Raw genomic sequence first — 20,861 nt, forward strand, 5'->3', positions numbered from 1 at the left:
CAACCCACCCCGCCCTGGCCGCTCCCGGAACCCCTGCCCCGCCCCCTCGAGACCCCGCCCCCGCGATTGGTCCCTATTCGACTTCAGGATCGCGGCCACGCCCCCCGAGACCCTGACCTGGCCCAGGTCTTTCCAGGGACCCCGGTCCCGCCCCCAGCCCGCAGGTCCCGGAGCCCAGCAACCCCTGAGCTCTCGCCCGGCCGCCGCCTGTGACGAAGATGCCACCGCTGTGCCGGCGTCCGGGCCGCCGCGTCCTTCTTCTCCTACTGGCCATGCTTCTGCCCTCGTCACCCCCGGCCCGCGCCCCCGCGCCCCCGGGCCCCGCCGCCGCCCTACTCCAGGCTCTCGGGTTTCCCGACGTGCCCCGGGGCGCCCCCAAGTCCCGGCCTGTACCCCCTGTCATGTGGCGCCTGTTCCGCCGCCGGGACCACCAGGAGGCCAGGGCGGGCCCTCGGAGGACGCCCCTGGGGACTACCCTGCGGCCGTGCCATGTGGAGGAGCTGGGGGTCGCCGGAAACATCGTGCGCCACGTCCCGGACCGCGGTGAGTGGGGTCTGCGCTGGGGGCGTGGGTCTGGGAGGCCGATACCCCGCTGGGCGCCCCGAGCCCGCCACGAGCCTCCAGCGGCGCGTGAGGAAGGCCGGAGAGCCCTGAGGGTCGCCACCCTCCCCGTCCAGCCCGCAAGCAACCTGGGCCTCTGAACTCCCTCAGCTCCTCCGCGTGGACACCTGCCGGGACAGGGGATGGGGTGGGGGAGTGATCCGAAGGCCAGGCTCCCTTGCACCGAGCAGGGCCCCTTGCTTGCAGCTGAAGCCCTGCCCCCACTCCATCCCACCCCCTCTGCCGCTTCACACCACTTGATGCCTTCCTGCAGATGCCACCCGCCCTAGCATTGCTTCCCCACTAGACCCATGCGTTCGCTCATTTCCCCCCCCCCACCTCCCCACCCCCGCCTATGTCCCCAACGGCGGGCTGGCCGCCCTACACTGGTCGGGGCCTCTTCCTTGCAAGTGACGCCCTGCCCCCACTCCATCTCCCTCACCCACCCCCGCTTCACACCATTTGACGCCTTCTAACAGATGGTGCGACCCCCAGCTCCGGTCGCTCACCTTCCCCCGCTGTCCCCAACCAAGACCCATTCGCGGGCCGGTCGGCACCGAGTGGGGACCCAGCGCCAGCCGAGCCCTCTCCCTTCCTCCCCAGGCGCGGCCGCCCGGCCCCCGGAGCCCGCCTCAGCTGCGGGACAGTGCCCTGAGTGGACCGTCGTCTTCGACCTGTCGGCCGTGGAGCCAGCCGAGCGCCCGAGCCAGGCCCGCCTGGAGCTGCGCTTCGCGGCTGCAGAGGCGACGGCGGGGACGGCGGGCGGCTGGGAGCTGAGCGTGGCGCCGGCGGGCGCGGGCCCCGGGCAGGTGGTGCTCCGCCAGGCGGTGTCCGCCCTGGGAATGCCGGTGCGCGCCGAGCTGCTGGGCGCCGCCTGGGCCCGCAACACCTCGGCGCCGCGCAGCCTCCGCCTGACTCTGGCGCTGCGTCCCCGGGCTCCCGCCGCCTGCGCGAGCCTGGCCGAGGCCTCGCTGCTGCTGGTGACTCTCGACCCGCGCCTGTGCCACCCCCTGGCCCGGCCGCGGCGCGAGGCCGAGCCCGCAGTGGGCGGCGGCCCTGGGGGCGCGTGTCGCGCGCGGCGGCTCTACGTGAGCTTCCGTGAGGTGGGCTGGCACCGCTGGGTCATCGCGCCACGCGGCTTCCTGGCCAACTACTGCCAGGGCAAGTGCGGGCTGCCCGCCGCGCTGTCCGAACCCGGCGGGACGCCCGCGCTCAACCACGCTGTGCTGCGCGCGCTCATGCACGCGGCCGCCCCTAGCGCCGCCGCCGGCCTTCCCTGCTGCGTGCCCGCGCGCCTGTCGCCCATCTCCGTGCTCTTCTTCGACAACAGCGACAACGTGGTACTGCGGCACTACGAAGACATGGTGGTGGATGAGTGCGGCTGCCGCTGACCGGGGGCGGGCGGGAGAGGGCAACAATAAACACTGCGTGGTCCGCTCTGCTGCCTTCTCGGGTCTCGTCACCTGGGAGTGGGGAGGGAAGCAGCTATGTCCATCACCATCGACCACCAGGATGGTGGGTGGAGGTCCTACAAGTGACGCCGCCGGCGCAGCCTTCCCAGAACCCATCTCTAGAGGGCCCAACGTCTAATGTACCCGGGCCCCAGGAACTGACCCTGCGTAGGCCCAGATTCCCCCACTCCCGTCCCTGCTGCACAGGTTTGGCCCGTCTCAGCTTTGCCGTTGAGGTGGCTCCGAATCCCCCACCCCCAACCAGGCAGAACCCCAAACCAAGTGCTCTGCCACCCCCTGTAGTTATCCAGCCCCAGTGTGAATGCAGAGCTGTTTATTAAGATTTTATTGGTGACAAAAGAAGTTAAAACAAATTGACCGAAAATCAAAAAGTTACATTGCCTTGGCACAGATGCTTCTTGATTTGGGGGACTCATAGCAACTGTTGCTAAGGTGGAGAAAAAAGCAAACAGCACAAAGCAGAGGCAAAGCATTCCAAGGAACAGAACAGGGTGGGTGGGTGTCACCCATGGGGACAGTGCACAAGGGGTCATAGCAAAAACCTATCCAAACTCTATGCAGCTACCAAAAGAAGTGGGAACCGAAAGCACTACAGCAATGGTAATAAATAAGAGGCCTTGCCAGAAGGAAGGTGGCCTGTGTGTCCCCCGTCTCTCCCATGTACCAGCTGGAATCTGGAGGCTTTGGGATAAGGCACATGGGGAGGGGGATGCTGGGGGTCAGGGTCATCAGGGCCTGGATAGGCAGGGTTAGGGTTAGACAGTCCCCAACTAGGTCCCGCCAGGGAGGCTAATCCCCGTCACGGTGTGCGAAGAGCTGGGGGTGACTCCACCAGCAACAATAAATGCAAGTTGCAACCCAGACCCAGGCAGAGGCCCCTTGTACCACGTGATGTGACAACTCCTTCAAGCCCTTCGGCACAGAACCAACTTATTTCAGAAATGTATCCCCTTTCCCCGCCAAAGTTAAAATGACCCCACCTCATCAAAACTGTGCCCACAGGTAGAAGGGCTCCAAACTAGTCAGGTAGGGTGGGGGAACAAGAGGGGATGGGGCATTCAGTGAGCCTAACTGGCCACAGCGACGGTGGGAGCCTCCCTGGGAACGGGGACAGATCCTCCTGGCTAGTGCTTTCCACCAAATCCTCAGGAAGGACCCTGGGGAAGGAGCCACTGGCCAGGGAACTGCCACCTTCCTGCCCTCTGGCCTCACGGCCAGTCCTGCCCGAGGCCCCTCCTGCGGGGCCGAGTCCACGGCACACGGGAAGCGCTTTGCTTCTCGGAGTCCAGCAGAGACCACGGAGTCGCCTGCCCGGCCCGGGACCATGCTCCCTCACTGCCCTGACGTACAGGGAGAAGCTGCTGGAAGCTAAAACTGAAAAAAAAAAAAATCCTCCTCCCGTCACAGGTGTTGATCCTAATCTTGAGTTGTTTTGGCATGTTTAAACTTCGTTTCTGGAAGCTTCTCGCATCTCCCAGGTCCACCACTAAGATTTGAGAGACAAATTCAGGAAAGTATATTTTTCAGTACTCCTTTGAAAGAATCTTTAAAAAACAAACAGAAAAACACAAACCACCATATTTTCTTTAAATGAAAACCCTCCTAGAACACAGGCAGTTGTGAGCGCGGCGATATCAGAGCCAGCGTGGACAGAACCCACTCTGAGGGGCTCTCCCGGCACGGCCGCCACCGCAAGGAGCCTGCTCAGCACAGAAACGCGTAGTTTTTCCTGCTAAAACGTAGTCCCCTTTCAATAAAAGAGAAAAAGAAAGAAAAGAACAGAGGAAAGGGCTACTCTGAGATGAGGGTCTTCCTCCCTCCGCCCTGGTCGCAGACCCAGGTGTGGACGCAGCGGGCGAGCGCTGGGCTCCTCGGCGAGCGGGGCTGGCGGGGCTCGCTGGCGGGCGGTCCTCCGTGGCCGCCCCACCTCCCGCTCTCCCTTCTCCGTCTCCTCGCCGCCACGTGCCAGCAGTGGGCGCTCGCTCTGTCTCGGGCTCCTCTCTCCCTCGGGTACTCCTCTCCCTCTCCTGTTGCTCACAGTGGTGCTTCAGTTTTAGCAGTGGAAAACAGGTATCCATTTATTTTTATTTTTTATTACCCAGAATAAGATGCTGATGGACTAAGCCACGTAGCTTAGCTCTTCCGCTGCCACCTGTTGGGGAGGGAGGGAGGGCAAGAGGCTTCAGAGAAAGTGGGAGCTGGGGCAGCTCCCGGGCCTGGCCCAGAAGGCACGGACGGGGCTTTCTCCCCGACTCCACTTGGCACCTGCGTCCTCATGTGTTAAACATGACCTCGGAGGCCGGCCGGGTACCCAGACCAATGACTTCCCACCCGGAGAGAAGGCAGCCAAGAGTTAAGGCTGCTGAGCCTGTGTTGTTCAACAGCGGTACGCCCCTTCTCCCAGCATCACTGCATCCCATTTTCCCTGCACACCGTCAGGAAGGGGCAGAGGAGCAAGCCCCAGGCCTATGCTTGCCCTGCTCGGCCTCGTTACAGATGGAGAACCATGAGGCCCCTTCTCCCAGCATCACTGCATCCCACTTTCCGTGCACACAGTCAGGAAGGGGCAGAGGAGCAAGCCCCAGGCCTATGCTTGCCCTGCTCGGCCTTGTTACAGATGGAGAACCATGAGGTAGGACCCTCGCGGGCACCTAGAAGCACCCCGAGGCACCCGTGCACCTAGGAGCTGGGGCCCTCGCCACCCTCACGACCTGCCTCGTCAGGGCGAGGGGTACGTCCACTTCCTGGCTGCCCACCAGGAGCAGCTCTAAGATTCTCTCTGGAGAGGACCGTGGCACAGACGGTGTGCATGAAGTTCACATCCCCCAGACACTAAGAAGAGGTGCAGGGACCCAGAGTGACAGGTGACAGGATGCACTGGCCCCTCGAGGACTTGAGACTCCCATATTTCCCAAATTTTCCTACAAGTCCAGATCCCAGCGAAGACCTCCTCCAGAGGCCAGCTTGCCTTCTAATACTGGGACAGCCCCGTCACTCCGCCGTGCTGGTATGCCCGCTCCCCCTGGTACGTGGAGTCTTGCGACAGCGCCACATCAATCTGTGACTTAAACTCATCTCCAAGGTAACTGTCCTGGAAGACAAGGTTGGAGAGATGAGCACCCAGTCGAAGGATGCGCACTCACCCTCCCAGGCTTGAGAACCTGCTCTGCGTCCAGCCCATCACCAGCCGCAGGGAATAATCTGGAAACCTATCCTCAAGCCTAAGTGGCAGGAAACCCACACTGGTTACTTCACCATTGGAGACACGCTACCCAGGACAGTATTGTGGATGGAATGTTCTAGACCTACAGTCCCCCTGCTAAGGTCTTTAGGGGTAAGTGTCACGGGGTCTGCATGTGTGAAGAGGGCTCCCTGGGCTGGTCTGACTTTTCTGTGGGTGTGAGACGTCTCAAGTTAAAGTGGCAGAGGGCTCACCTGGGACAGCTCAGGCTGGGAGAGGCCGGGCTGGCTCATCTGGGAGGGCTGGCTCATGGAGATGTAGCCCTGGGTCAGAGCGCCCTGTGAGAAGGGCTGTGACGCCACATCCTGGCTGGCCTGGCTATTGGGGAGATTCGTCTGGCTGGGCCCAGGAAGCCCAAAGCGGTTCTTCTGGCGTCCCCCACGACCAGTCTTGCCTTTTGGGGTGCCCCGGCCTGAAAGACAGCCATCCAGGGTTCCTTGAACGAGGTTTTGAGCCTCACAGACAAGCACTCCTGCTCAAAGCCTGGATGTGAACAAACTCCAAGGCCAAACTGCTTTTCCCCATGGGATGCCACTCAGTGCTCACCTGCGGCTGGCCCATTAGCTTGTCCAAAATACCCCGGTGGCGGCATGGGCGGCATGACCAGGTTGAATGGGATGGGAATGTTCATGGCAGCCACGTGGCTGGGGCCAGCACTGATCATGCCAATCTGGTCATGGGTCTGGAAGTACATGTTCGAGGGCCGGCCTATAAGACACAAGGAGAACGGCAGGCATCACACTGCATCCAGATGAATCTGTTGCCTGCCCACAGCTGAAATGTCTGTTTGGTCCTGTCACTGCTTTGTCTGCCCCAGCGTTTCTTGGTGCGTCCCTAACGGCAAAGTCACCTGATGCAGAATCTCACAACTCAACCCCCTCCCCCTCCCTGCACCCAATAGCCTCCTTGAGGCTGGTGCCTGGGAAGGCACCTTTTCTCCCACGGGATTCTGAGAATCACTGGCCCATGGGGATCTGAAAAACTGAAACCGCTATGCATTTCTAATTTCTTAAAAAAAAACCTTTTATGGCAAATGTTATATTCATATTACATGCTACCACTGCCACCCTGCCACCCCCCAATCAAAAGAAAAAGACCAAGCTTCACAGACCAGCAGATCTCACTGAAAGCAAAAGCCCCCAGGGCAACCTTGGGTGTAGCCAGACCCACGGTGGCATCAGGGATGAAGTATGGACCCAGGAAACCCCCAGCCACACAGGGACTCGTCAGATGTGGCGGTAAGAGATCTGTTGTTCTTCAAGAACACAATCCCTGGGACTTCCCTGGTGGTGCAGTGGTTAAGACTCTGCGCTCCCAGTGCAGGGGGCCCAGGTTTGATCCCAGGTCAGGGAACTAGATCCCACATGCATGCTGCAACTAAGAGCTCGCGTGCTGCAACTAAGGAGCCCATGTGCTGCAACTAAGGAGTCCGCTTGCCGCAACCAAGACCCAGCGCAACCAAATATAAGTAAATAAATAAATAAATAAATATTTAAACAGACAAAAACAAACAAAAAAACACAATCCCCTGTCTGAGCCCAGGGACAGGGAGAACACTGGGGCAGGGAAAGGGGCCTTGCCAATTTAATGTGGAAAAGGAGCAGCTGGGGTGCGCCTGCCCTCAGGGTGAGTGGCAAGCACATGAGAGGTTTAAGGCCAATGTGAAACTCGGGGAGGTGGCACAGAGTCATGGGTGAGGCAGTCACCCTCCATGCGGGCTGGTGCAGGGAAGGGTCCCAGGAGGCAGGGATCTGGGGGATGAATGGGAACCGTCTACAGACTGGCTCAGGCAAGAGTCGTCATCCCAGCAGCAGCATAAGGCTCAGCCTCAGTACATACGGAAGCCTCACACAGGAAAAGCGGGCATGCGCAACCCTGAGGTCTGACAGATGGAGCTGAAGCTTGGGGAAGCCGCGAAACCTGAAATGAGGCGGTGGGTGTGACACCCCCACTGAGAAGGCGAGCGAAGGGCAGGCAGGGTGGGGTGTGAGCACAGGGGCAAACTGGCTGAGCTGCGTGCGGTATCTGTTGAGAAACTGCTGTCCATTGAGCTGTATTATTTTTAAAACATCTGGTTTTTAGAAATGGCCAAAGACCAATTATTTGATTTCTGACAAGGGAAGCTGAGAAAACTCTGTCAAACAGGCTTCTGTGGACCAAGGCTTGGGAGGCCACTCCAGGAGTAACAGGGCTGGAAGCTGTGGGCGTGGGAACGGTCAACAACTGTGGGGCCGGTCCGGTCCCCTGCAGAGACTCACCCTGGCTGCTCCGGTCATAGACGGATCCTGGGATGATGGCCTCCCGGGCATCATACATGGCTGTTGTCATGAAGCGGGCTCCCTGCAAAGGGTTTAGATAAGTGAGGAATTTATCATGTTGACACAAGGAAGAACTTCCAAAGATCTGGTGGCCTGGGAGGTGGCCAGGCTGCACTGAGGACTACCCCGAGGCTTGCCGGCTTTGGGCCTTGTGTGCTTTGGGCCTTGCCTGCCCCTCCTCACCTGACCTGGTCTTTGTTGCCAAACATTTCCGTCTCTGGGCTTCAGCTCAAGCAGCATCCACTCCCTAGGCCCCCAGAGCACCTTGGGTTTGCCAAGTTCCCTAACTGCTTGGGTCTGACCCCTAGGTGCCACCTGTGACGTAGCATCCCATGAAGTCCAAGGCCAGAAAGGCCTCAGAACAGCAGGGAGACCTGGCGTGGGGGGGCTCTGTGGGGACAGACCGGCATGCATGGCTCCTGTTCACACACTGACACTCTCGGCGCACCCTCAGCTCACACTAGTCACGTGTCACACCTGCCATCGCTCACTGCCACGTGCCCGGAACACTGGCTTGGGGAGGACGGGGTTCCCAGCAGTCTCCTCCCCGCCTCCCCGCCCCCTGCCCGCGGCCGGCCCTCACCGGGTTGATGGTGTTGACCAGCTTCCTGGGCTTGCTGAACTGCATGAGGCTCTCCCGCAGGTTGTTCAGCGGCCCCTCCACCAGCACCTTCTGCTCCTTGTAGTAGTTCAGCAGGTGGTTCCAGAGCGGCTGCTTGGACAGGGCCTTTGGGTTGCCCACAATAATGACCCCATATCTGCGAGACGTGGGCACAAAGAGTGCCGTGCTTAGGGCTGCACAGTGAGCAGAGCACTACGCAGATTGGTCCAAGGCAAGAGCAAACGAACTCGAAACCCAAGTCCAGAGTAAAAGGTGCCCAGGCAGCTCTCCTGGCACCCCGCCCACCAGGCACCCCTCCTCTTGCCACACAGGAGCCTTGGGTGCCACCCTCGACCTCCCTAACCAGACGCCTGCCCTGCCTGTGCCAGTGCCCGCCGTGAATGCTGGGGACGGGTGGGTAACTGCGAGCTGAGGTGACTTTCACTGGAGCCCACCCTGTAGCTGCCGAGCCTACACCTGGGTTTATTTGAGGGCAGATTTCTGTGGAGCCCAGATGTCAAAACACCTCTGTGGGCTGATGAGCTCAGAGTGAGTCTCCTTGTTTGCAACCACGAGTCAGCCTCCTGGGCACTATGTCATAAGTGGCCCAGGCAGGCTCCACAGCAGCTTCGGGACCCCTTATGGGCCGGGCATGTAACTCGAGGCCCAAGCTGAGCTGCTAATGGATGCTCACACCCATCAGGCTGTGCTGGGACCACCCCCGCCCCTGCCAAAGCTGGCCACAAAACAAATGGGGTAACAAACGAAAACCAAGGTGCCCTCAGTGGGGAAGGGACCAACATGCGAACGTGAGCCCTGCTTGGGGCTGGTACGATGGTGGCTGTTGTCTGGTGTCACGTGGGGGTAACACGGGGTCCATCTTGCCCTCTGGGTCCCTCACCATTTCAGAAAAGTTTTATTCCAGAACTGAACAAGGCAAATAGGACTAAAACATTAGACTCATGGATTAAACAACTTGACAAGGACACTCCGTTGTTGGGATGGAATTTCCTTCGAGACTGAGGCCACAGAAAGCCACCAGGACACAGAAACAAAGACAACTCATGAGTGAGACGTTCTTTCCGAATTGCTGCTGGGAGCCCTCTGACCACTAGCACTGGCGAAGCCCCTCTACCATGCCCTGTGCCCCAGCCCAGGGTGCAGCTGGGGTATGAGAATTAATAGGAAAAGAACCAGGCACTGAGCAGCCTCTTGGGCCAACCCCTCTCAGCGCCTCAGAAGGACTCCTATGCAAGAGAAGCCACCAGCAAGGCCCAACAGGACTCAGTCCTCCATACCGTGCTCTGGTCAAGGCCACATTAAGTCTCCTGGGGTCGTTTAAAAATCCAATGCCTTGGTGCTCATTCGCCCGCACACAGGAAAGGATGATGAAGTCCTTCTCGCGGCCCTGGAACGCATCCACGCTGGCGATCTCCACCTCCTGCAGGGGCAACGGTCACGGTCAGCCAATAGGCTTCCTTCAAGGACCCCTCAGCCTGGTGTGCTCAGCCTGGTGTTAAGATGCACCATCAAATCCCAGCGATGAGCCTGGGACCTGAAGCCTGCAGAGCCCCTAGGTGCTGGCCACCGGCTCACTGCGCCTCTGTTACAAGGCGGTCAAAGGTCAGTGCCTGGGGTAGGAGCCAGCAGACCGGACTGGGCGCGCGCACCTGGTAGAGCTTGGTGTGCAGGGAGCCACTGAACTGCATGTACTGCACCAGGTAGGAGCGCTGGCCCTCATAGGGCGTGATGATGCCGATCTGGTCTGGCTTGGCGCCCGCCTTCAGCAGCTTCGTGGTGATCTTCTCCACATTTGCAGCCTCCGTCCTAAGAAAATCAGGCTTTCACTTCCCAGGCTCCACCTGTGGGCTCCTGAGACCGCCCCCCCACCAAGGCTGGAGGCTGTGGGAAGCTCAGGGGCAGTTCCGCCTCCAGCACGACCCTGGGAAGGCCCTGCCCAGTGCGGCCACAGCTGGGCTGCCCATCCTTTACCAAGGGAGTCATGAGGGATAGAAAGGCTCACGCGTGGGCTTATGAAGGATCTGCTCAACATAAAAACATACGCTGAAAAGATGAGATTGGAAGTAGGCTGTTGGTTTAAGTGTCTGAACAGAATAAGGATGAGGGAGACAAGGAAAAGTTTCACCACCACATTAAACAAAACCACAGGTTAGCAGTCACTGGACAAGCCGTCACTGAAGCTAGGAGACGCCACAGATGAATCACTGCTTACCTGTTTAGGTAGGAGGTGCCTGAGCTGGCAATCTCCTCTTGGCCCTGGGTCACGTAGAAGAACATCGGTTTATCCGGTTGGGGCCACTGGAAGTCAAACCCCTTCTTCACACGATCCGCTGTCATCGTAGAGGAGAAAAAAAGAGAATATCCTATCAGAGAAGAAAGTGTAGGCAGTCTGGACTGAGCTAAGGTGGAGAGCTGAGTGGAGGCCATGCCATCCTGGGCAGGCACACGGTGGGGCAGGAAACCGCAGGCTCCAGGCAAAAGACCCAGGTCTGCGGGCCCGGGCCAGGCCACCGAGTACCGAAACTCCCAGGAACACCTGGCACCGTGTCTGGGATGAAGCCGGCTCACTGGCTGAAAAGATCTCACTGGTTAGTGCTTTCTGCAGTCTGTTTAAGAAACCTGTGTCTGGGGGCTTCCCTGGTGGCGCAGTGGTTGAGAGTACGCCTGCCGATGCAGGGGACGCGGGTTCGTGCCCCGGTCCGGGAGGCTCCCACGTGCCGTGGAGCGGCTGGGCCTGTGAGCCATGGCCGCTGAGCCTGCACGTCCGGAGCCTGTGCTCCGCAACGGGAGAGGCCACAACAGTGAGAGGCCCGCGTACTGCAAAAAAAAAAAAAAGAAACCTGTGTCTGCCTCAGGGTAACGAAGATATTCTATTTCCTTCCAGAAGCTTTATGATGTACCTTAAGGGACTCATATGCCCCTACAACTGGCTTTTAAGAACGACACTGTTGGGACTTCCCTGGTAGTCCAGCGGTTAAGACTCTGCACTTCCACAACGCAGAGGGTGCAGGTTTGATCCCTGGTTGGGGAACTAAGATCCCAAATGACACGTGGTGTGGTTAAAAAAAAAAAAAAGAATGACACTGTTGAGCTGACCCCATCTTGTCACACACCAGGGCCTGTGGACACATGGGTCTGCCTCTGGACTCTATCCTGGGCACTGTGCCCAGTGTCTCTGCGACTGCAGCTTTACTGTAACTCCTGACATCTCCTAGTATGAGTTGCCACCTTCATCAGGCTCTTCATGTTCGTCTTGGGTGCCTGGTCCTTACAATTTAAAAAAATCAGCTTGTCCTGTCACATACCCCACCCACACCTTTGGGAATTCTGACTGGAGTTGTAACCTGATCAACAGATTAGTGTAAGAAAACTGGTATTTTTGCATGAAAATAGCCTAACACTGATGAAGGAAGCTTGACCCATGAGAACACGTCGTATGATCCCTTTTATGTCAAGCTGAAAATGAGGCAAAGCCTCAACCTTTCAAGCGAGGGCAGTGGCTGGCAAGCTTGGTGACCTGCTCACTGCTGGCAAACGCTTAACCACCTGCTGGGGGTAAGGCGAGGGCTAATCTACAGTGCTGGCCAATTTCTGTGGTGTAAACACTCCCGCCACCACTGATGTCAGGCTATCCTGAGTCCGTGGGTCTGGGCAGGCACCCGCACTGCCCTGGACAGGGGTCACTTCAAGGCTGCAAGGAGCTGGTCAGGTTGTGCTTTTAGATGCAGGTGCTAGTTACACAGGTGTGTTCACTTAGTGAAAACTCACTAAGCTGAACACTTAGGATCTGGGCACTTTTTTACACTTCAGTAGAGAGTTTAAAAAAATATACTCATGGGCACTGATGGTTCAGCAGTGAACCACCACCACCAACCCCTGCCCTACGGAGCTGACGCCGTGGAGGTAGGTGGAGCAAGGTGGGCAAGGGTGTGAATCACGGTTAAGCGGTGGCTTTCCCAACAAGTGTCAACCGCGTCAGAGAATCACAAACAAGCTCCTCATGGCCCGGCCTTTTCTAGCCCCACCACCCAACAGACCAGCAGCATTCTAAGTGTCAAGACTGCATTGCACAGCAGCCATGGGGCCCTGGCCAGGCACGCACACTTTCGGCCCCAGTCTCCTCACCTATAACGTGGGCTAAACAGGCCGACGTGGTGGGCTGCTGGCATTAATGAGACACTAACTGGTTCTTGAATGAATGCTGGTCTCAGAACCCCTTTACACTCTGAAAAGTTGAGTTCAAACAGCTATTGTTTTTATGGATTACATCTACTGATATTTATTGTATTTTAAAACCCAGAAATCTAAAATATTTTAAAATTCATTTAAAGATAAACATATTAACTTACAAATATTTTTTTATGAAAAATAACTGTATTTTCCACTAAAATATATATTTAGTGAATTTTCGCAACTCACTTCACTATCTGGCTTATTCTACTCCTGCTCCCAGTCTCCCATGAGCCCTTGCAGCATGTGAGGATGGTCACAGATGCACGTGGTTGGAAAAGGGAAGCGTGTTTTATGACCTTTCCTACTACTGTGGAATTCTGCCCAATTCTACAGGAAAGCTGGACGGGAGGTCACCCTGCAGGTCAGTGACGATGGCCTTTCTACTCTGCCCTGCACCTGCATGGCCTTTGACCCCCCAGTGACTTGGGAGCACCCTTGCTGGCCACTGGAATGGCAAGTGCCTGCTCACCCCGTCAAGCAGAGCTTCCAAAGGCTGACGCACCTGACATCTGTCACCACCAAAGATCTCATCAGAAAATCCATGCAGCATTGGGAAGACTTGATCAGCTTATGCTAGGGGACATGGGTTTTCCAAAATTCTAATTTTGGTGTGAATTCTCAGATTTTATCACTGGTGATGAATATTCTCAGTTATTTTCCTTGAAGCCACAGGCTCACTTTGGTCACTTTTGGGAAAACGCCTGCTAAATACCCCAGTCTGTATAACCAGTGTGTGAGTCCTTCCTTCAAGCACCTCACACCCCTGCCAAGTTTCTTAGGAGAACGTCCTCTCCCATCACACATAGAATCACAAGAACATGCACTCAGGGATTAGTAACCTGAGTACTCTTTGCTTGTGCACCCAGGCTGGTGCCTGCCACAGGTGCGTGGTGGTGACGACACACAGCAGCCTGGTCGTACCACTGACTCATGCTGAGGCTTCTGCGCCATTAGCGTAAGTGTCAGCACAGCCAAAAGGCACACGATGTCCCAGTGTTACTACAGAAGTAGTCTGGCCTTGGTCGTGCAGAGGTCTTTGAGACCCCCATGGCCCGGACTTTGAGAACCACCGATAGAGGAAGGAGCGGGACAGGCAGTCAGCTCTGCCACCCCCTCTTGTGTGTGTTGTGTGTGATGCGCCAATGGTGGAAATGCTCACATAGTGACTCTGAATTTTACGAGGACACAGGCTCCCCCTTGCCCACACCCCGAGAATGTCCCAGAGTGCACTTTCTGTCCCACTGACCACTGCATCTCTCTGAGGCGTCCCCTACCCACTAGCAGTCACCACGTAAGGCCACTTAAGAAGGAAGTGACAGGAGGTATTGTCTCCCCAGGCCCCCCACTCTGGGCCGAGTATTACCTGCAGTGACACCATTCTGAAGAGAGCCCTCATAGAAGATGTTGGATGGGAAGGCACTGAGCGCAGGATGCATCCGATACTGGACCTGCAGGCGGATGGGACGGATGCCCAGCACCACCAGGCGCTCAAAGAGCGACTGGGACAGCCCGGCCTTGGCCGCCTTCTTGCACATCACCACGGGGCCCAGCTGGCAGTGGTCGCCCACGAGGATCAGCTGTGGTGAAAGGCCCACACAGGTAAGAAGCTCAAGCATGGAACAGCCTAGACGTCCACTCAGGGGACTAAGAGGGCCAGGGTCCATACAACCACCCGGCTATGTGAATTCAAGTGGCAAGATATGGCCTGGGGGTGGGAAAACTGCCCACCACATACATGGAACACGCAAACTTGCACTCAGAACCCACACAAAGGCACTCTGTGCCAAGTCCACCCTTCGAAGACCCCCTCAAAGGGCCTGCTGTGCATCCCTCTGTGCTCTGGCAGGGCATCAAACAGCACTACAGGACACTTAAAAACAAACCCCCAGCACTAAGAATTACACAGAACTGGAACGAGAGAATGCACACCAATTTTCAAACAAGACTATAATGGATGGGCTGTGGCCCACCTGCTTGGCTCCAAGGACCACAGGGACCATGCACTCTGGCTCGGTGGCCTGGGTGCTCTCGTCGATTAAAATGGATCGGAACTGCATCTTGGCGAGCCTCGGGTCCCCGGCGCCCACACACGTGCAGCAGATGACATCTGCATTCTGGGGAAGAGAGTGCGCCAGGCATCAGGGCACCTGCACGGCCAATGTTCCCAGATCCCCAAAGCAGGCAGGACGGGACACAGACACCATTCCGGTCCACGCCCTCCTCAACAACTATGGAGATAAGTGGTCCCTCCCTGACAACATCTGTCCAGGGTGCAATGACCCTAACTTTCGAGATCCTAAGTGGTTGGGCTTCACTCCTAAGAAAGAGCTTGGCGCCTTGAGACAGCCTCTGAGGGGCAGCGCTAAGCCAAGGGCACCACGCTCAGGCTGAGATCCACTTCTGGTTGGTTCATCAGCAAAGAGCAGGAGACAGCGCTCCAGACCTGCCCCCTGCCCCACCGCGGGTACGGACCAGGTTCCCAAGATCCCAGCAGCAGGGAGGCTGGCGGGAAGTGGAATCTACCTCAACAAGATGTCTCTGTGTGATCTCAGAAAAGCATACGGAGGAGGGTATCAGAGTTCTCTCCTCAAATGCAAAAGAACAAACTAACTAAAGGTGCCATCGTGGACTTAACGTATCCAAGCAGGTCCTTTGGCCCAAGTGAACAAGACAAACGCCCAAAGGCCCAGGCCAGTTCCCCCGGCAGCAGGGCAGGTGAGTTCACCATGAGCAGCTCCCTCTCGGCAGTGCGCTTCAGGGCCCGGTATCGCTTTTCATCCGCAGACGACAGCTCGCCAGTCTCATCCTTCAGCTGCTGCAGCTTCTGGAGCTCCGGCATGCTGCAGACACAGGGGCACGTGAGAGGGAGGCGTGTGCCGCCAGGGCCTGCCCAGGGGAGACACACCTCACTTAAGGCCGGCTACCCGACACCCACCTGTCCATGTTCCTGATCTGGTTGTGCAGGGCCAAGAACGACACCGGGGAATCGATGGCCTCTCGGCTCTTGGCACAGAGCCGCACGACTTTCAGCCCAGTCTGGTGGATCTTCTCAGTCAGCTGATCCACGGCTATGTTGCTTGGAGCACAGACAAGCACGGGCCTTCAACACAATGTGAGCAAATGTCAGTGCTCGCCCAGAGAAAGTCGAATTAGCCAAGACTGTTGTTTTGAATCACAGGCGGTAGAGCCAGCTCAAGCTCTAAGACTAAAGCCGGGAGTGACACGATGCTGAAGGAGCTAAGAGCCAGATGGTCTGGAGCTTCCTGATCTTCACTCTACTCAAGCAACCCACCGCTAGCACCCGAGTCCAACATCCTCACCTCCCGTTTGCACTGTAAAGCCTCTCAAAGCTCCAAGGTGCACGCAGGCACAACACGACCCAGGATGGACCTACCCACTACGGCCTTTACAAGAATGGCAGGTTTGCTTGTTAAAAGCAACCGCAAAGGCCAGATCTAATACAAACGGCATAGAATGCAGCATGCCAGACACCCTGGGCCCCGAAGCCTCCTGGAAGACAGGCCTCCTTCTCTCCCCCACTTGGGCCATGCAGAGCCCTACCCATTGCCTTGCCGAGCCAGGTGGTAGACAATGGTGGCTGAGGTCACCGTCTTTCCTGTGCCCGGTGGGCCCTGGATCAGACTCAGTGGTCTCTGCAGCACAGTCTTCACGGCGTAAACCTTCGGATACAAGTGGCCGTTAGGGGTGCAGGCACGGCGGAGGGCCGCTCACCGGGCAGGCTCTGCAGTCCGGGACCCTCCTGCCCCCGGGGCGGGGGAGAACCTGAGAGTGGTTGAGGTCAGGGAGCCCCTGCGCCGTGAAGCGTTTGGGCAGCTGGCACTTGATGATCACATCCTCCACTTCGTGGCCGAGAAGTTTGTGGTAGATGTAGCCCGACACGGAGGTCTCGTCCACAGCAAAGGTTTTCAACGCACTCTGCATCCTGAAAGGAAAGCTCCAGGTCAGTGGCACGCACCACCGTGGAGCTGCTGTGCAGACCTGCCCCTCCGTGATGAGGAGGAGAAGCACGGAGACGCCGGAGGCAGCAGCCACGCCAAGGGCAGGTGATGGCAAAGTAGATGCAGGGAAGTAGAGGCTGGGAAGGAGGCAGACATACCTGTCGAATGAGGTTGACTTCCACACGAAATCCACCTGGAAGTTATGAGTCACCTCCACGGGTGCACCCACACTGCTCCGAAGCTCAATAGCGATCTCATCGCCATAATCTATGCCGCCGAGTTAAGTCTCATTCTGGTCAAAAGCCTTTCTGAGGAGACCTCACTCTGTTACTGAAGACACAGACCCTCCTCTGCACCAAAGACAGAAAACGCAGCCAGAGACCCATGTTCTCGGTGACAGATTCTGCCCACCGTGTCCGGGGCCAGCGCAGCCAGCACCGTCCTCCTCCTCGTGAGCCCTGGGGCAGCAGCCAGCACCCAGCATGGAGCAGCCAAGCCCAGGGCCCAAGTTCCAGGCCCTGACTGTGAATTTCCGCAGAGCCCTCAGGCACATAGCTCGGAGCACCCTGGCTTCTGCCTAAGCAGCTCTCTTCATCAGTTTTATAGAAACGGTGCCCCCTCAGAGGACACCTGAAGAAAGGGCGTTGCAGTCGCAGCTGTACACACCCTTCCCTCCACCTGAGGCCCCGAGGCTGCTCTCAGCAGTGACCCCCACGCAGGTCTCCTGTGCTCTGGACAAGTTCGTCACAGTCTTGGGCAGACAGTGCCTGTGCCAGCCCTTCTTTACACAAAGGATACTATCAGGGACCTTGATGACGTGGCCGATCCCTTTCCACAGGGGCGCCAGGTCCCCTTTGTACCGCAGGCATATCTCATCCCCTTGCATGAGCCGCATGTCTTACAGGGAAAAGACAGCAAGAAAGTTAAAGTTTTCACATGTGCCACAGACGCTACCATGAAGAGTTCAAATTAAGGGACACTTTACAAGGGTGAAACTAGGAATTTTATGCTACTTATGGTCACAAATATTTTAAAACTTAAAATCACCTCTTAACCAAATTATGACTAAATCCTCATTACCAGAGTCAGTCTTGGGCAAAGTGAAGTAGGCGATTCTCTTCTTGTTAAGGCCCAGGTCCCACCTGACCGTGATGTTATCTTGAGTCTGAGCACATAAAAAATAAGAGCCCTGTTAGCCTGCAACACAGACACAGGCCTGGACTCCTTGTGTCTGGGTTTCCACAGGTGCGTGCCCTATGGCAAGCAGCACCGGACAGCCTGAAACACCAACAAGGGCACATCCAAGAAGTCATTAGGACCCCGAAACCTGCGCAGGACGACCAGGAGACCCCCATATGATGTCTGTTCTTGGAGGCGGCTTCTCTGTGGGCTGCGGAGGGAGAGAAGGAAGCCGATGGCCGGGGACACATCTCGTGAGCCTCAGGGCTCCTGCTTCCTATGCACAGTCTCCGAGGGATGGGCACAAGGAGTGTCCTCAGTGTGCTGTGGGCTCCTGAGGTCTGACTCTCATGGCTGTGGCAAAGGCTACAAACCCAAATGTAAGGAATTTTTGTTGGATTTAAAATCAGAAAACACCCAGGCGGGTGTCTGGCTTTGAGTGATGGGGCGTCTGCCCACAGGCCTGTCCTCAATCCACGGTTCTGTCTCTCAGGGGCTGGGCCTCGGCCCACGTCAGCATTTGCAGTCTGCAGAGAAAACCACCCTCCCCAGACCTTAGAAGAGATGCTTTGTTAAAATGACCAAACCCTCCTGCACACACATCACCTGCGACTCTTTCAGTTTCTTATCATAGTCAGCCTCCAGCTTGACCAGAGGACCGAAAATGTTCTGGTACTGGTAGGCATCCTCATACCGCAGGAGGACATGCTGCGGCTCCTCATCCACTCCCGGCTTCTCGAGGTCCTCCAAGGTGGCAGAAGGATTTTCCTAGAGGACAAGAACGGCACCACGTTCTTCCCTGTTCTCACCTCTACAATGAACTATATGCGAGCTCCCCAGTCAACAGAGGCACAGTCACACCCACCGTTTCTCAGAACGAGCTGATGTTGGGCTGATGCGGAGAAGGGCACCCGGTGGTCGGTGGTGTCCACTCCGTAAGGAGAGCCCTCACATCAGGAAGTCCACGTGGCACACAAAGGTGGACACCCAGGTACACAGCCCTGACACACCTATACCATCAGATGGCTGCATTCTCCAACAAAGGCCTAACCCCTGACCTGGGAGAGATTACACTTCTTCCTGGCTGCCAGAAAGATTACTGGCTTCCCTGGCTGTGTAAACAGAAAGGAAGGCCCACGTCCCCATTTCCTCCTGATCCTATGCTGCACCAACAGGAGCAACGCACACTTCCTTGGCAGGGACAAAACAGTATGTGGGCTGTCTGGATACAAACAGGAACAGTGAAGTAATTGTGGCAACTTGAAAATCAAGGTGGAAAGGTTCCTTGCTGGACTGTCCTTCAAAAATATTTTGACTTGCACTTGAAGATAAATTCACATCCTTGATTATATGGGTGCCTAATTAAAATTTCTAGCCTAGTTACTAAAACTTTATGGTAAAATATAAACAGCCAGAACCAGAGATGGGCTTCCCTGGAGAAACAGTCTGTGGGCAGGGCAGGAATCCTGCGCGCCCCCAGCCTGGTGTCGCCCTGGCTCCGATGCGCCACAGGCCCGACCAGGTTTTATGGAGTACACCCGCAGTCCTGTCTGTCCACTCAGGCCCGGCTCTTCCTGACATGTCCACACACAGTCACCAATGGCCAGTTCCCAACCACTTCCTTCCCACCACCTACCCTTGCCCTCAGCAAGAGAAAAATTCTAACAGCCGGAGCTTTCCTTTCCCAGAGGCCTGGCGGAGGTACCCGTGGCGCCCTCGGTCCTGCTTCCAGAAGGAGCTCGAGGGGCCACTCCAGGTAGAGGCTGCAGAGTCCCCCTCGAGCTCCTTCCGGAACCTCCTGTTTCTGAGACACCACCCCCAGCTCCCCTCTCCACCCCCCGCAACACCTGGTGCTGAGATGGGTGTGCATTCCCAGCAGGCCCTCACCTTCCAGAGCTCCTCCAGCTTGTTGATCTGCTGGGCGGTGATCTGCCGCGCCCGCAGCTGCTCCTGCTCAGAAGGGATCTTGACCAGCCAGGACAGGAAGCAACGGTCCTGGATCAGGGGCTGCCACTGCGAGCTGTCCCAGTTAATGTCCTTGAGACTGCTCTGACTGGCACAGGGCTGCCTGCAGAAGCCCCGAGGGTGGGGAGAGCCCAGGTGAGGATGACCTCTAGCCCCCCAAAGGCTTACTGCCTTTAACCTCAAAGGGGCGTTTTCCCTACATTTTACTGTATGAGCACATTACCTTTAAATTGTTAGGAATAAATTGTGTGTCCCCACACACTTGAGCTCTGAACTCTTAAAACTCAGAAGAGACTTTGCTTTTACAGAATTGTTTTCGTGATTTAACCAGAACACACCCCAAAAGGGTTACTTGACATTCCCAGCTCTCTAACAAGCCCCAGCCCCCCGAACCTCCTTACACCTCGTCAGTCGGCAGAAACTATTTTAAAGCTCCATGGAGTCAGAGCCATGGAGTGGCTGAGTCTTTGGGGAAGAGGACTGGGGCTGAAAGGCAGTCCCCCAGGGAAATCGCGGCCCTGCCCTCACCTGCATAGCAGCACCACAACCGAGTCAGCCTTGGCAGGGATGAAGCCGAGGAGGAAGACGTTGCGGCAGCCGCAGTTATAACACTCCAGAACCGTCTCCCCCAGGGGCCCATCCTTGTGCAGAGTCACCTCTTTGCATTTTGCCCTCACGAGGTGATTTACAATGTGGCTGAAACCAGGAAATGATAAATAGTTAACACCCAAAGTTTGGCTTTTCACCACTTCCAATTTTCGAGCTCCGTTAAAAGTTCCGGTACCGTTCACGGTCCATTAGCAGGAGTGGTCACACCTCATCCATCTGGCATCCCGGGGGACCAGCCCGCCCCTGAACTGGCTCCCCACGGAGCACAAAAATCAATCCGACTTGAACCATTTTTAAGGAAAACTTTCCTAACACGTTTCACACAGTTCCTGCTTTTTTCTCTCCCCCCCAGTTCCTGCTTTCTTAAATCCAACTTATTGGACCTAAGTGAATCTAACGCTGGGGCCAAGGCTGCTGTCCTGGAGAGGCAGGAGGCTCGCCCCTTTCACTGCTCCTCTGCTCGTTGTAGTTTCTCTCCTGCTCCTTTCAAAGTCACTTCTCATGGCCCCTGTGCCTGCTTCCAGGAGCAACATCCCTCCTCATTTGCTGCAGGCCAGGAAACCTGATAACCAAATGTATCAGAAACCTGAGGACAGTAAAAAATACCGAGTAGTGGGGCTCAGGGCTACTCTCCGGAAGCACAGGGCCAGCCCTGAACGGTCT

At 56.9% G+C, this 20,861-nt stretch overlaps 2 protein-coding genes across 3 annotated transcripts in view; one reads left to right on the plus strand and one right to left on the minus strand.

Moving 5' to 3' along the window:
- The first annotated feature begins 218 nt into the window (after positions 1-218).
- GDF1 (growth differentiation factor 1) lies at positions 219-3,644 on the plus strand. Its single transcript, XM_004277696.3, has 2 exons — positions 219-543; positions 1,204-3,644. The coding sequence occupies exons 1-2, from the start codon at positions 219-221 to the stop codon at positions 1,989-1,991; spliced, it is 1,113 nt and encodes a 370-aa protein (XP_004277744.1). The 3' UTR covers positions 1,992-3,644.
- Positions 2,369-20,861, minus strand: part of UPF1 (UPF1 RNA helicase and ATPase) — a 36,262-nt gene continuing 17,769 nt past the window's right edge. Inside the window, exons 4-24 of one of the 2 annotated variants that reach the window (XM_004277521.4) lie at positions 20,118-20,285; positions 19,512-19,692; positions 18,231-18,392; positions 17,526-17,610; positions 17,244-17,342; positions 16,604-16,712; positions 16,270-16,429; positions 16,048-16,166; positions 15,422-15,586; positions 15,212-15,326; positions 14,457-14,600; positions 13,850-14,063; positions 10,466-10,583; positions 9,903-10,059; positions 9,531-9,673; positions 8,215-8,389; positions 7,572-7,653; positions 5,860-6,021; positions 5,508-5,725; positions 5,041-5,163; positions 2,369-4,224 (exon numbers count right to left, since the gene is read on the minus strand). In XM_004277521.4, coding sequence (XP_004277569.1) covers positions 5,044-5,163; positions 5,508-5,725; positions 5,860-6,021; positions 7,572-7,653; positions 8,215-8,389; positions 9,531-9,673; positions 9,903-10,059; positions 10,466-10,583; positions 13,850-14,063; positions 14,457-14,600; positions 15,212-15,326; positions 15,422-15,586; positions 16,048-16,166; positions 16,270-16,429; positions 16,604-16,712; positions 17,244-17,342; positions 17,526-17,610; positions 18,231-18,392; positions 19,512-19,692; positions 20,118-20,285 — 2,896 coding nt within the window. In that variant the 3' untranslated portion in view covers positions 2,369-4,224; positions 5,041-5,043. Of the gene's footprint in view, positions 4,225-5,040; positions 5,164-5,507; positions 5,726-5,859; positions 6,022-7,571; positions 7,654-8,214; positions 8,390-9,530; positions 9,674-9,902; positions 10,060-10,465; positions 10,584-13,849; positions 14,064-14,456; positions 14,601-15,211; positions 15,327-15,421; positions 15,587-16,047; positions 16,167-16,269; positions 16,430-16,603; positions 16,713-17,243; positions 17,343-17,492; positions 17,611-18,230; positions 18,393-19,511; positions 19,693-20,117; positions 20,286-20,861 lie in introns of both variants that reach the window. The other variant, XM_012535922.3, reaches the window with a different exon arrangement.

Source organism: Orcinus orca, chromosome 3 (assembly GCF_937001465.1).
Source record: "Orcinus orca chromosome 3, mOrcOrc1.1, whole genome shotgun sequence".
NCBI classification, from domain to species: domain Eukaryota; kingdom Metazoa; phylum Chordata; class Mammalia; order Artiodactyla; family Delphinidae; genus Orcinus; species Orcinus orca.

Coding starts and splice junctions, on each gene's coding strand:
- GDF1 (XM_004277696.3), top strand. CDS start 219: ATGCCACCGCTGTGCCGGCGTCCGGGCCGCCGCGTCCTTCTTCTCCTA. Junction 544..1,203: donor GCGCCACGTCCCGGACCGCG/GTGAGTGGGGTC, acceptor CTTCCTCCCCAG/GCGCGGCCGCCCGGCCCCCG.